The 15783-nt window shown below is 34.8% G+C and overlaps 1 protein-coding gene and 5 non-coding genes across 9 annotated transcripts in view; 1 reads left to right on the top strand and 5 right to left on the bottom strand.

The window, feature by feature from the left end:
* Positions 1–15783, top strand: part of LOC111422534 (proteoglycan-like sulfated glycoprotein papilin) — a 143941-nt gene that overhangs the window by 102590 nt on the left and 25568 nt on the right. For all 4 annotated transcript variants that reach the window (XM_023055745.2, XM_023055749.2, XM_023055753.2 and 1 more), the window contains exon 2: positions 8452–8509. In XM_023055745.2, coding sequence (XP_022911513.1) covers positions 8452–8509 — 58 coding nt within the window. The remainder of the gene's footprint in view (positions 1–8451; positions 8510–15783) is intronic.
* TRNAV-UAC (transfer RNA valine (anticodon UAC)) lies at positions 74–147 on the bottom strand. The gene has a single exon. It is a non-coding gene; the product is annotated as a tRNA-Val (tRNA).
* Positions 238–311, bottom strand: TRNAV-AAC (transfer RNA valine (anticodon AAC)). The gene has a single exon. It is a non-coding gene; the product is annotated as a tRNA-Val (tRNA).
* Positions 3691–3764, bottom strand: TRNAV-AAC (transfer RNA valine (anticodon AAC)). Its single transcript has one exon. It is a non-coding gene; the product is annotated as a tRNA-Val (tRNA).
* TRNAV-UAC (transfer RNA valine (anticodon UAC)) lies at positions 3849–3922 on the bottom strand. The gene has a single exon. It is a non-coding gene; the product is annotated as a tRNA-Val (tRNA).
* On the bottom strand, positions 4173–4246 carry TRNAV-UAC (transfer RNA valine (anticodon UAC)). Its single transcript has one exon. It is a non-coding gene; the product is annotated as a tRNA-Val (tRNA).

The following is a 15783-nucleotide window of genomic DNA, read 5'->3' as shown; positions in this document are numbered from 1 at the left end:
AAGTGAATGTAGATGGCCTACCTCAGCATACATCTCCAGGTATCATTAACGAACAAAAAATTTGTTCTAGAACTGTTTTCGCCCGGGTTTGAACCGGGGGCCTTCCACGTGTAAAGCGGATGTGATAACCGACTACACTACGAAAACGATACGATTTCGAAAGTATATTTTCATGGCCTACCTAAATATATATCTAACAGTATCATCAGTGAACTAAAAAAGAAATTTTTGCAAAACTGTTTTCGCCCGGGTTTGAACCGGGGACCTTCCGCGTGTTAGGCGGATGTGATAACCGACTACACCACGAAAACTACATAATTTTTAAATTGAATGTATATGGCCTACCTCAGCATTGATCTCCAGGTATCAACGAACAAAAAAAAGCATTCCGCGTGTAAAGCAGATGTGATAAGTGATAACCAGAGCCACGACGTTTCGGGCTGTTGATGTCACCATCTGTATAGAGCAGCGAACGGGTTATAGCGTAGTAGTAACATGCTTCTATCGAGCACATCGATGTGCCGCAACGTAACGATACTGGTTGAAAGCTGGCCCATGTAAAATTTGAGAGGGTTCTCTGCGGTGCAGCATTCAATCCGTGTTTGGCCGATTGCCCGACTAAAACTCAACCAGTGGCGTGGTATACTATATGTGGCGTGATGTGGTCCATGTGGCCCGAGTCTCTACCGTAAGGCGACGAGTCGCCAATGAGTTGCCCGACAACGTCGCGGCTCTGGCGATAACCCACTACACTACGAAAACTATATGATAGGGGTGGGCAGAGGTGAAATGAACAGGAGCCTTATGCAGGTTTAATATTTCATGTCATATATCTAATAAAATTGGATTCGATAGTTATTGGAATATTTATTGAAAAGTTAAAGATAATAGGAAAATAGCAAACAAAATACAAAATATTTAATAATTATAAACTCAGCCGATTTTTCTTTGATAATTTTTTAAAATGCAGCATATAATTTGTCAAGGCGATTCGCAAGAATTCTTTGAGACGTTGATTAGTTAATTGTGAGCGATATTTTGTCTTAACTAATTTCATGTGTGAGTATTAACTCCCACAAAAATATGTTGTACCAAAAATTGAAAATAGTCGACAAGCTGCTTTCTTTAAATTAGGATATTTTGTTTCTGGCACCAGTTTCCAAAGGATGGTCAGGGAAAGAGATTTGTGCTGAATTTGTAATGCCTCCTCCTTCATTTCTAGTACTTCTACTTCACCCGATGCTATGTCGGATAGTAATATGTATATCGGAAATTGAAAAACCATCTTGAATTATAGGAATTGCAAATGGATTGACACAAAATGAAATTGTTGATTCGAAATTTCTCACATCTTCAAATCTGGTTTTAAAATTCGTTTTCAACTCTTCAATTTTTTCTTGGTATTCATTAATTTCCGTAATATTAAAAACCCTTGCTTTTAATCGAGGAAAATGTTTAAATATTGTTGACTTGATATTGTTGAGATCATTTTGAAAAAACTAAAGTTTTGATTGAAGTTTAAATACAGTTTGAGACAAATCACTTATAGTTTTTTCTTTTCCTTGCAAAGCTAAATTAAGAGTTTGTAGGTGCTGCATGGTGTGAGTCAGAAACATTAAATCTTGAGGCCAGTTTTCATCGTCCAGTTTTAGACATTGCCTTCCTTGTTCTTTGAAAAATATGCAAATGGAAGTGAGTAATGCATTGAATCGGTTCAAAACATTATAAACTGATAACTATCTTACAATACAGTAAAATGATATATCATTTGCCCATTCATCTCCTTCCTGTTTCAGTTCTTCTAAAAAATTCCTGAACTGACGATGAGTTTTTGCATTTACACGAATTAAATTTATTATTTTCAAAACAATATTCCACACGTTTTCAAATTTTAAATATTTACTTATAACATGTTCGCGATGAATTGTAAAATGAACTGGTACAAACTTTTTGGATCACTTTTCAAAAGACTAATAAGTCCTTGGTTTTTTCCTAACATTACAGTAGCTCCGTCAATCGCAAGGCTTACAAGTTTATCAATATTTTATGGATGCCGCGAGTTGTTCCTCGAATTGTAAGAGTTACAAGATCTAGCATTCTTCTTTTATATGTACTTCTTCAGAAACGTAGCGGACAAAAATCGCTAATTGTGGAACATCTTGAATGTCTGCAGATTTTTCATATTTTAAATTATTCTCATTAGTTTTATTTATTACAGATTAGATTATAGATGAATATCGCAAAAATCTATTTATATACCGTAAAATAGTAATTATTGTAATAAATTTTATATTATAAATTATAATATACTGTCCCTGTAACAAAGATGGAGCCGCATTTGCCCACCGTTGCTCTATAGCGTCTTCTTTCTCTGCAACTTCTATAGGAATATTGTCTTTGTCACGAGAACAACTTGCTTTATTACCGTTCATAATAATTAATTGTTAATAGTTAACTTTGTCAAACGATAAACAACGCGAACTTATTTTGAGGTTAAGTTTGAGCACGGCATGGCACACCAGATCATCATTTAGAACAGAAACAGCCTAAGTCGGCGACTTATGTTGTTTAAGCAGTAAACGGCTGTGGCGACATGGCTGTAATTCGATAACAGTTATCAGCACATAAGTTCCTTCAGCCTGGGGAATGGTCGAAACTGTAAAGTTTACATGGATAACCCAAAATGGCCAAAAAGTGACTTAGGTTGTTTCAGCAATAAGCGATTCAACTGTTTTCGCCCGGGTTTGAACCGGGGGCCTTCCGCGTGTAAAGCGGATGTGATAACTGATAACTAACTACTAAAACTATATGATTTCGAAAGTACATTTTCAAGGCCTACCTAAATATACAGGGTGGAGCAGAATGCAGTCCCAAGTTTCAAAAAATCACTGTAGGGCGGCCAGACCGAACAGAGGGGTGGGGCAGGTGCCGCTAGGTAAGGGGAACAATACCGTTATCAATATCCACCATGCCGAGGTCCGGTGAGCAACGAGACTTTGTTGTGGATACGTTCTTTAAAAACGGGGAAAGTGTTATGGCGACGCAGAGGGCTTAAAACCTAAAACCACTCGGAAATGGATCAATAATGTAGGGGCGACAGGATCTGCAGTTCCTATAAAATCCGTTGGGCGACCTAAAAGTGTGCGAACACCCGAAAACATCACGGCACTAAGACTCAATTGAACAATCTTCAACCCGATTTGCGCGAAAACATGCTGCTGCGCTTCGAATATCGTCCAGATTTGTAAGGCGAATCTTACACTCAGACCTTTACCTGCACCCCTATAAGATGATATGTGCACAGGAATTGAGCCCACAAGACTTTGTAAAACGTGGAGACGCTTGCAATGCAATCCTAACTACTGTACCCCCCGGCACTGTTGTGTGGACTGAAGGTGGCGATTGAGGACGTCATCGCTGGAATGTCGCAAGATATTCTGGGAAGAGTTGCCGAAAACTTCTTTGAAAGACTTAATATGTGTGTTGCTCGCCAAGGCCTCCACTTGGACGCTATTATTTTTAAAACATCGTGAAAAAAAACGGTATTATATGTACTTTTGAGCAATAAAACCTTTTTTTTATTTATCTCGAACCGTTGTCTTACAATTAACCCTGCAAATCAGGGTTATGCCCCAGCCTGTATACCTAAAAGTATCATCAGCGAATTAAAAAAGAAGTTTTAGGCAAAACTGTTTTCGCCCGGGTTTGAACCGGGGACCTTCCGCGTGTTAGGCGGATGTGATAACCGACTACACCACGAAAACTACATCATATTTAAAGTGAATATATATAGCCTACCTCAGCATACATTTATAGGTATTAATGAATAAAAAAAGTTGTTCTAGAACTGTTTTCGCCCGGGTTTGAACCGGGGGCCTTCCGCGTGTAAAGCGGATGTGATAACCGACTACACTACGAAAACTATATAATTTCGAAAGTACATTTTTATGGCCTACCTAAATATATATCTAACAGTACCATCAGTGAACTAAAGAAGAAGTTTTTGCAAAACTGTTTTCGCCCGGGTTTGACCCGGGGACCTTCCGCGTGTTAGGCGGATGTGATAACCGACTACACCACGAAAACTGCATGATTTTTAAAGTGAATGTATATGGCCTACCCCAGCATACATCTCCAGGTATCATTAACGAACAAAAAATTTGTTCTAGAACTGTTTTCGCCCGGGTTTGAACCGGGGGCCTTCCGCGTGTAAAGCGGATGTGATAACCGACTACACTACGAAAACTATATAATTTCGAAAGTACATTTTTATGGCCTACCTAAATATATATCTAAAAGTATGATCAGTGAACTAAAAAAGAAGTTTTTGTAAAACAGCGAGGTGGCTTTCTATCTCTTCCAAAACTAATAAAAAACTCCAGGAAAGAAAAATTCAAGCGAATTATAATAATAAAGCAAATCGAAAAAGACTAATATCAACGAAGCTAATCACATACCAATAATTATCAATGCAGTTATGCTTGATATTATTTCTAAGAATATTCGTACTACTGTTTATCATTAAGACTTCTAATGTTTTTAAAACTTTGTTGTGACTTTTTTTCATAAGTACACATTCTTATTTCCTTCCAAAAATCTAACAACCTCTAACAAGGAAAGTAACACAACTGTAGCACACCGATCTCGATGAAATTTGTATAATTTGTATTTTTTTATACATGCGGTAAATGCCCCTGAGCAGAATTTTAGGGGTTGAAAGTTTGGGGTATAAGTACATTTTTTGCATATATTTCGAAAACAAAAAGTGCTAACAAAATTTGGTAAATTGAAACTGTTGTTTGTTTTTAATAAGCTTTTATTTGATGTATCATACCACAGGGTGAAAATGGGCGAACTACCCTTATTTTTTCGGGTTTGTTTAAAAACCACCCTATAGATTTTGTTGGCGTTAAATATGCAATTCGTAAGAATGATGTGATAAAACTGTCAGGTATTTTGATAATATTGTAAACAGAACCGTAAATTAGTCGCATTTGCCTCTTTAATGAAATCTTTCGCTAAAGTTTATTCATCCATTCCTTTTGTTAATTGGTTTTCAACTCATAAATAAATAATATGACTTATTTATGTATAAGTTTTATATTTACCTCTTCCCCAAGTACTTAACCGCCACTACCCCCAAATGTAGTATATGCCTTACTTTACACTAAAAATTTTACTGTGCGACTAATTTACGGTTCTGTTTAAAATATTATCAAAATACCTGATAGTTTTATCACATCATTCTTACGAAAAGTGTTTTAATGCTAATTCCCGTAATTCGCTGGGGTTGATCTACGACGAATGAGAAAAAACACTTAACTAATATTTTTGAATGTATTACCTTTTCAACCTATGGTATATGTGTGATACATTAAAAAAAACTAATTAAAAATGATTAGATGAAATACTGATGAATATCCGTCCTATCACACAAATAGGTCTAATGCATTTCCATAATGTTGTAGATGACGCAAATTTTGAATTCATCTCTGATAGTACAACCGATATGAATACTATTGCTGCTTGATTCATGCAAACATAGAGTAATGCTTTTGATATTAGTTTTTCGGAAAAAACCCCGCTATACTACTAACAATAGCTCTAAGGTTAAAGTTAAATGGTTTAATAATGATATTCGTGAAATACGGGAAACTTTACATTTTCTCTCTGAGCTACATAACTGCAATTGTGAATTGGTTTCGAAGCAATTTCTGCAACAGTATAAAAAACGATATAAAGCTTTCATAGTTGAAAATAAACGTAATGCCCATAATAATTATATCCTAAACCCAAAAAATAAGCCGTTGGCAGCATGGAATGTAATAAGAAATAACAATCCTCCTCATATAATCCCGCAATCGGATTCCCTGAGTGCGGATGTTTTTAATAACTTTTTCAGTAGGGTTGCTGAGAACATTATTTCAACGTTGCCGATATCCGACGGTAATATAAATAAGTGTCGTCCCGAGTTGATTGGTCAGGTAACTTTTAACTTTAGAGAGGAAAAGAAATTAGAGACATAATGGGAAATCTGAAAAATAATAGTAGTCAAGATTTTTACTCACTTAATAGCAAATTAATAAAAACAATAAGGCATATTATCTGTATACCATTATGTAATCTCATAAATAAATGTATATCCTCTAATATGTTTCCGGATTGCCTGAAAATTTCTAAGAGTGTTCCTGTGTTTAAGAAGTTTTAAGACGATTCGAATTATAGACCTATATTTATAATTTCTATCATAGACAAAATATTCGAAATAATATTAAAAAATAAATTAATTGATTTTCTTGAATGTGGAAACCTCTTGGACCGAGCGCAGTTTGGTTTTAGGAAGAACTGCTCTACTACATCTGCGGTAAACTGTCTGGCGGGTTATGTTCAGGATTGTTTTGAGGATAAATCATATGCGCAGTTCTATGACTTAACCAAGGCATTTGACTGTGTATCACACAGCTTGCTACTGCGAAAGTTGCATAACCTTAACTTTGGCACGGAAAGTGTAAACCTAATAAAATCCTATCTAACAAATCGGCTACAATACGTAAATTATAAGAATCTAACGTCTGCTAAACTACTAATAAAGTATGGTGTTCCTCAAGGGTCAGTGTTGGGTCCCATACTTTTTTTCATTTTTATAAGCGACTTGCCAATTTATGTACCCAATAGTAGTATACTTATTTTATTTGCTGATGATACGTGTACTCTTAGTAGTGCGACATCAAAAGCTGATTTGAAGCAAGAAGTCGATGAGTCTACTCATAATGTCTTGACATGGTTTTCCCATAATCGTTTAAGTATAAATGAAACAAAAACTCAAATGGTAAACTTCTCCTTGAGAAATTTGTTAGCTAAAACGACTTCTATTAAATATCTTGGCATTATTCTTGATGCGGGCTTGACGTGGAAGGACCTTATAATTAGTCTTAACAAGACTTTAAATCGCAGTATATTTTTGTTGCGTAATTTAGTAGCCACTTCCACCGTCATATATCATATGCCACGTTATGTTGGCGTCATTCGACTTTTACCACTTTATTATTTAAAACTCAAAGGAGGTGCCTCAAAGTGATGAGTGGCATTGGGTACAGACAATGCTGCAGAAATGAGTTTCTGAATTTCAAAATATTGACGTTTCCTTGTACTTATATTTTGACATATTTGATGTATGTCAAGAAAAATTTTAATAATTACAAAACTAATGGTAACTACCATGTTTATAACACTCGCAGTGCATCAATCATCAATTGGGTGATGGGGGATTTAGGGTGAGAGATGGAATCAACTATTACGGCATACATTTTATAACATATTACTCGGTCACGTCAAAAGTTTGAGTGCAAACACGTTCAAAACGAAGATTAAAAACTATTTATTAATATAAAATATTTTATCACTTAGATGAATACATGAATAATGGTTTTGGGGATCTTGTATGATTTTGTTGCTTTTGTCAGCCGTTGCCTGTACTCCTCAGGTCTCTATATGTATATTGATGTTGTGTTTTTACTTTTCTTTTCGCGTTCTAGTGATCTCGTGTTATGTAAGTCTGTATATTATATATATATGTATATAAGTAGATTATATATGACTTGTAATATGTATTACTATACAGCATTTTGTACTACTGACTTGTGATAATGCTTAATAGCATATTTTCATTAATAAAGATTATTATTATTATTAACTTGAGGTTTCGCGACACCAGAACTTTTTTAAATGTAGATTTAGATTCATTAAGACTTTACAATCAAATTTGAATTGAAGTTTATTGCAAGTAAAAATGAGAAACAAGTTGCAACATACCTTAATATTAGCCTTTTTAAGGTAGTGTGTGAATTATAACATTTTAATGGTATACTAAAGGTTTGTATTACATTATTCAAGATATGTTAGTGCAATTTTAAAAACATTAAAACGGCTATTGCAAGCAAAAAAATTCTTCACCAACATTTAAATTTATACTTTACCACTAATCCTTCAAACACATTGATTAAAATTGTTTTTGAATTTGCATTTAAGCACTTCTTAGATGGACGCAAATTTGCCATTATCATTTATTGTAAACCAATCATCGCATGTATTCCAAAATGCGATAAAACACAACGACAAACAAAAGTTCATAAAGCAATTATAAGAAAATCTCAAAAATGTAATAATTTCTTGTATATTCTGTAAATAATTTATCTACATCATAGTGTAAAGAGACCTCACGTAAGTTTCAAGATCGATGTTTAATTAAATCGTTCCTCCAATATTAAATTGAATACGCCTACTGTAGGTTTGAAAGAACAAGTACACGTGTTCATACTGCAAAACCGATACTTAATGCAGTTAAGCTATGTAATTATCGTAGTTGATCGGCAATAAATATCGTTCGTGCGGTATGGTTTATGGGGAAACTGATTTTTCTGTAACTCTAATCCTTTTTATTTCTATTTGCAGGTCGCCGCTACTCATTCTTCTCGTCTACCTCACATTATCATCACATGCTAAAAGTCATGTAAGTAGAAAAGCAATAATTTCTATTTCCTCGTAAATTAATTACACAGTTTAAGATACGGGTTAAAGTGGTTGTTAATTAAAAAAGTGGTTAAAAAGTATCTTAAAGAAAGATTTTCTTCAAGTTCTCAAGTTTCTTCAAGTTGTTTAAGTGCGTACTTAAAATATTTCACATAATCATTACAACGTACCCGACAAGTAAGTTCATTGTACCTATAAAACCGTTGACTTCATGCCGGAGTAATATTTTAAAAACCAATTTTAAATCGATTTTTTCGCAACGAATCAATCAAGGTCATTTAGGTTTATTTAAAAAATTTCATATTGGTTGATTAAATTTTTTATCAAGAAAAAAACTAGGTCGCTGATCTTTCCCACCATAAAAAAATAACCAAATTGTATAAACAACCGATTGAACTATTCGCGATTAAACGACGTTGTAAATGTTAAAATTAACTCTTACGCTAAACAGACAAATGGCTCTATTTCCAGTACGCCTGAAAATAAAGTGTTCATTCATGATGCGGAATTCTAGATTCCGAAGAAATGTTTACAAAACCTGTCTCTATCGGGATCTTTCCACAAATAATAACATAATAAATTTTCAAAGCTCACACCTTCACTTTATCTTCATTTCCGTTTTTTTACTTCGCTGTTTATTATGCAATTCACTTGAAACGGTTACGTCACTCGAATTAACCGTCGTATAACGTAAAAGTTTACGGTACACACATCGACGAGCAAAGTATTAATGATGCAACTTTTACTATTCCATTCATTAACTTATCCGTTCATAAAGCGCACGTTTTTACAACCGAACGGCAAATGAAACGTTTTGTCGCCTCATTGCGGTAATTGCTTAGTAATTTCTGTATTAGCTAACGAGTAAGAAAAGACTTAACAGCTTTTTTTTCTACGATAAATTTCGCATTGTCACTCTTATAAATTAATCTTTATAATTTTGAAATATAATATCATTTTTTTCTCGAAGTAAAATATAACTAAATTAGATATGACCAAGTCATCTTCGTTCTATTAACATACAGGTAACCCCCGTACAACACGGTATATACGTTCCTAAAAGACGCCGTGTTATTTAGGTTTCGCAATTAAAAATATATAAACTAATTTAATTAATAAATAAAGGAGTATTAAATGTACTTACTAAAGCAAGTTTACAAAAAGATTAATGTTAACATAATATTATTATTACATATTACATGTCTTCATCACTACGAATCACGCGAGGGCGCTTTCTTTTTGGCGAAACATCATCCTCTGCTCCTTGTTCAGCAGAGAATGATGTTTCATTATTTCTTGTTTGCAAAAAATCTGTTATTTTGGGTTGTTTCTTGTTGGCTGACAGATCTTTAAAAATTTCGTTGTATGGAGCCAAGCATTTGTGAAGTTCTCTTTTAAATTTTGTGCTTCTTTCAGTGGAAGGATCCTCACTGACAAAATATCTTTCCAATTGTTCAGCAATATCTAGGCCTTTTTTTATACCTTTTACAGTAAAATCTTTTACAATAACAGTAACATGTCTGCATTGTTTTCATCGTCGTCATCAGCAAAATCAGTTGTGTTTGTTTCTGATGCCATTTCCAGCAAACTTACCATATCAATTTCTTCTTGTACCAGTAATTCTTGAATATCTTCCACATTCATGTCGTCAAAACCCTCCCCTCCTGCAGACTTAGCAACTTCTACAACTGCATCTAATACTTCGTTATGATCTGGATCAATTAAGTTATCCTTTTCAATTGCCTCTGTCCATAGATTTTTCCAACAACTATTCAATGTTGATGGTTTTAATTCCTTAATGGATGAAGATATGTGATTAATACAGTCCAAAATTCAATAGAATCATCTTCAACTTTAATCAAAATCCATTGCAAAGATGTTCTTATGTAATAAGATTTAAACGTAGATATAATACCTTGATCTAGTCTTTGAAGTAATGAAGTTGTATTCGGCGGTAGAAATATTACTTCAACATTTGGGTGACTAAAATTTTTTGGATGACTTGGTGCATTATCCAATATTAGTAGAATTTTAAAATCTATTTTTTTTGCTTTAAGTACTTCTCCACGCTTGAAAGAAAACAGTTTAAAAACCATATGTAACCCAAGCTTTCTTATTTGCAGCCCAATATACCGGTAAAGCGTTTTTATTAAGTTTTTTCAATGCACGAGGATTGAGGGATTTATAAACTAGCATGGGCTTAACCACGTGATCGCCTGAGGCGTTACTGCACATAAGTAGTGTTAGTAGTCTATCTTTTGCTACCTTAAAACCCGGTGCAGTTTTTTCATTTTTTGAAATAAACGTTCTTTTGGGCATTTTTTTCCACCAAATGCCGGTTTCATCTGCGTTAAAAATCTGATGTGGTGTATATCCACCCTGTTGAATAATTTTTTCCAACTCTTTCGGATACTTTTTAGCAGCTTCACTATCAGCAGATGCGCTCTCTCCTTGTATTATCAGGTTTTGCAATGAAAACCGTTTTTTAAAACGGTCGAATCAACCTTTACTGGCAACAAAATCGGGATTAGTAGCAGATTCTCCACTTTCTATTAAAAAGTTGTAGATTTTTAAGGCTTTATTTTTAATAATATTTGTGTCTAGTGGCATTCGTTTATTTGAGCAATCGTCAATCCAAACACTAAGTGCTTTTTCCATTTTTTCAAGAATTGGTGCTCTACGACGAGCTGTCATATTTGCGGAGACGGAACAACCTGCAGTAACGGAAGATCTAATTTTTTGTTCATTTTTCTGTATAGTACGTATTGTAGCTTCATTCAAATTTAGGGGTTTAGCAACGTATGATATCTTCTCCCCCTTTTTAAGGCGATCCAAAATCTGAATTTTTTGTTCTAATGAAATGAAATCTCTTTTAAGAGGTGTTTTTTTCTTTATAGTAAACATTGTTTGAAGCTAGAAAAAATAATATTTAACATTTTTCAAAGTTTCAATAACAATACATACTTTCTATTACATATATGTAATAAATAAAAATAAAATTATCAAACGTCTAGATGCGCAAAGCTAACACGACTGACACGCTCGAATGAGAAATATCACATCACGAAATAATAGGGGATTTCCCTATAGTTGAAATAAAAATACCGTGTTATATGTACAGTGATCTTCACTACTTCTCGAACCGCGTTAGAGCGAAACCGTGTTGTAAGAAACTGTGTTATATGAAAATTCCTCCTAATTCTCGAATCGTGTTAGAGTGAAACCGTTTTATAAAGATACTTTGTTATACGAAGGTTACCTATAGTTTAATTATCGCTGGTTATACACAATTAATACTTGAACTGAAAATGAAATATATTAAATACAGAAATTTTTTATTGTTGGGTTTTATCTTGTACGACGTAACTGATTCATTAGAACTTTTTAGGTTTCATTATTCGTACGGTTTTGAAATTTTGGTAGTAGGGTTTAATCATCCGAAACTTTCGATTTAAAATACTTTCAAGATGACCGCCACTTCCGGTCTACAAGAAACAAGAAATAGACCACAACTTCGTTATTTTAAATGGATTTCTATACTTAGTTTTCATTGCACCTTTTAATTATATGCGAAAAAATATGTTGACTTTGATAAAGGTTGGTTCCTAGCGTTTCTGGCACTCCGTGCATGTTTTAATAAATTTCCCAATATGAGGGAAACTACGATAAATAGGCATAGGCATGTTTATAGATGATTTGTAGCGAAGTAGATTCTCTCTCTGATAGGTTAAAAAGGTATGAAGCGTTCCATTTAAAATTTTCGACATTCTTGCAATTGAATATAGAGAAACCGTAATTCAAATAGTCTAGCCATATACAACACGACAATTGCATACATTCGGCGGAGGTTTTTCGTGACTCCTACAATGTCTTTAGGTGTGATAGGCCTGTAGTATTCTGGGTGATGGTGCTCTGATCGCCATTACCTCTGCGTTTTCTGTGACAACTCATGGTGACTAGTTTGTCGGAATTAATGCTGTAAGCATAACAATACGCGGACCCGGCTCGTTGTTACATATTTGTTGTATCTATATTCCGCCTTCAGATAATTCAGTCTTGTATTCATTTATTGATCAGCTTTCCGCAATTATTCAGAAATATCCGAACGATAAATTCCTGGTGTGTGGAGACTTCAACTTACCGGAGATATAATGGGCCTTAGATCCCAATGTACACCAATGTGTTGCTTCACGATGTAATGGTAGCGCCCGATCTTTGGATTTTCTTGACGCTCTGTCCCTATGTGGTCCGTTTCAATTCAATCATCACGTTAATGCATTTCATAATACTTTGGACCTGGTAATTGCCAATTTTTATAACACCACTGAACTAACCTTGTGCGATAGCCATCTTATTCGTGAAGATATTGCACACACAACAATTGTGTTTTCCTGTGCGGTCGCCTCGTTACCTAACCTCAATTCCAGAACCTCGGTTTTTTACAATTATCGTAAGGCTGATTTTGGGTCTCTTAATGCTTATCTCGCTGCAATTAATTGGAAGATGGTGTTGAGCGAAGGTGACTTGGATGGCTGCGTTGAATTATTTTATAGTTATGTTCATGACGCTATTGAAAAATTTTTTCCCACATCACTTATCGTTAGACACAAGGGTGACCATACTTTGTGGTTCTCGTCCGATGCTGTACGGGTGATTGAAGATAGGCGATGGAGGCGGTTTGGTGATCTCATAGATTACCTCACATTCTCCCTTTTGAGAGGGAGAGCGAAATTACACACGCCGGGCGGAAACTAACATTACTTTAAACCCAAAACTTTTCTGGTCATTTGTTAGATAACGAAAAAGAGAGAATAATATTCCAGTAATTGTCTCACATAACGGTGTGGTTGCCACTGATGGTTCTGGTGTTTATTCGCTGTTTACCACCTCCGTTCACTCGGTATTTATCCCAGCTCGGCCTGGAACTGCTTCCGACAATAATTTTGATACTGACCATGTCTATGCGATGTACTTTGAGCGTTCAGAGGTTGAGGAGGTGTTGAGAGGTATCGATGTGTCCAAGGGATCGGGAGCGGACCGTATTCCAGCTATTATAATTAGCAATTGCTCGGAATCATTGCCGCTTCCTTTAACTTTTATATACAACCGGTCCATTCAATCTGAGGTTTTTCCACACGTTTGGAAGGAGGCTAATATAATTCCTATCTTCAAATCTGGAGATCGTAGTGAGGTTTCGAATTATACACCTATATCGTTACTACCTCTGTTCAGCAAAATACTTGAAAAGCTTATTTATGAAAGACTATTTTTCACGGTGAAAAGTAGATTAGACCGCAGGTAGCATGGCTTTTTTGCGGGACGCTCGGTCGAGAGTAACTTGCTGGAATATACGCACTACATATTAACGTCAATTGATGATTTTTATCAAGTTGATTCTATTTACACTGATTTCAGTAAGGCTTTCGACCGGGTATCGATCATAAACTTTTGCTTACAAAACTTCGACAGTTCGGTATAGATGAATACTTGGATTCGATGGTTTGCCTCCTATCTGCGTGGAAGAACTATGATGGTCTCGATCGGTGGTTATTTCTCCAACATTATGATGGTTCCTTCTGGCATATCGCAGGGTAGCTACTTAGGTCCTCTCCTATTTAATATTTACATTAATGACATCTTTGAGGTGATTCATAGTGCACAGTGTTTGATGTATGCCGACGACCTAAAATTATTTGCTAGACTGTCCCCACCTCTAGATTGCTCTAGGTTACACCGCGATATTTCTGCGTTGCTCCCTTACTGCAGTTCAAACTTTATTACGCTTAATTCTGGAAAATGTAATGTGCTCTCATTTACAAGGAAGGCGAATGTGGTGAGATATGAGTACGACATCGGTGGCATAACCATACCCAGAGTAACTCAGATTAGAGATTTGGGAGTCATATATGATGAAAAACTGATGTTTGAGGGCCACGTTGGTGCAGTGGTCGCCTAGGCATGGCGCATGCTTGGATTCGTTATGAGAACCACTCAAGCCTTTGCGGATGTCAATGCTATAAAAACTCTGTATTTTGCTTATGTTCATAGAATTCTGAATTTTTATAGCTCCGTTTGAAATCCGCAATATCAAACATATATTTCGAGAATTGAAAGAATTCAAAAGAAATTCGTAAAGTACCTTTGTCATAAGTCCGCAATTAATTATATTGATTACGATTCCACATGCTCATCCTTCAATCTTTTATCTCTTCGTCAACGCCGTCTTTGTAGTGATGCCTTAACATACCACAAAATTATCAATGGCAGCTTCGATTCACCAGCACTTCTGGAAACCATTAATATACCTCGCGTTCCTCCCCGATTGCTTCGATTAGATTATATATTTCACACTCCCATTCCTCGCACGAATGTCTTTCAGAATTCTCCTATGCTGAGTGTACGATGAGGTTCAATATCATGTACAATATTTTTATTAAATTTTAAAAATTATTTTTATTCTACCACGTTTTAGGTTGTTAATCGATAATTTTTTTAAATCTGTTTTTTGTTTTTTGTAAATTATATAACAAATCATTTTATTAAAAACAACTTTTCATGGCACACTTTGTGTGGTGCATGGCACACTTGTAAATTATATAACAAATCATTTTATTAAAAACAACTTTTCATTGCACACTTTGTGTGGTGCATGGCACACTACACTGAGAATGGCACACACTTGTGATCATTTTCGCGTTGGATGTAACTTTTAACTTTTAACGAGTAAGTAAATAACATTAAAATAAATTCATTATTGTTAACTTTTAATTAGTTTAAGTTTGGATTAAAACAATATTGTAAAACAAATATTTTTTCACTGTAGGGTTTCTGAAGATGCCTATAAGGCGATACTAGTCAGACGAATTATAAATAAAATTTTTTTAACCAGTTAAAGTACATTGAAATTTATATTTTTCTCTTGACCATTTATTTCTCCACTGGTAACATGGATTTAATCAATTTTACTTTGTAAAATAAAGAAGTTGTGGTCTACTTCCGGTAGATCGAAAGTAGCGACCATCTTGAAAGTATTTCAGATCTTAGATCTAAAATTTCAGATGATTAACTCTTACTACCAAAATTTCAAAACTATACGAATAGTGGAACCTAAAAAAATTTTAACGAACAAGTTACGTGAAACAACCTCTATAAATAATTTACAGCCCAATAACTGACAACTTGATCATTCTGATATTTCTATTATCTCTCATGTAATTTATAAACTATCGTGTTTCAATTCTATCATCCTATCCG

The sequence above is a fragment of the Onthophagus taurus genome, chromosome 7, assembly GCF_036711975.1.
Source record: "Onthophagus taurus isolate NC chromosome 7, IU_Otau_3.0, whole genome shotgun sequence".
In the NCBI taxonomy this organism is placed as follows: domain Eukaryota; kingdom Metazoa; phylum Arthropoda; class Insecta; order Coleoptera; family Scarabaeidae; genus Onthophagus; species Onthophagus taurus.
The sequence above is the reverse complement of the archived record's forward strand: the minus strand, read 5'-3'. Positions and strand labels throughout refer to the sequence as shown.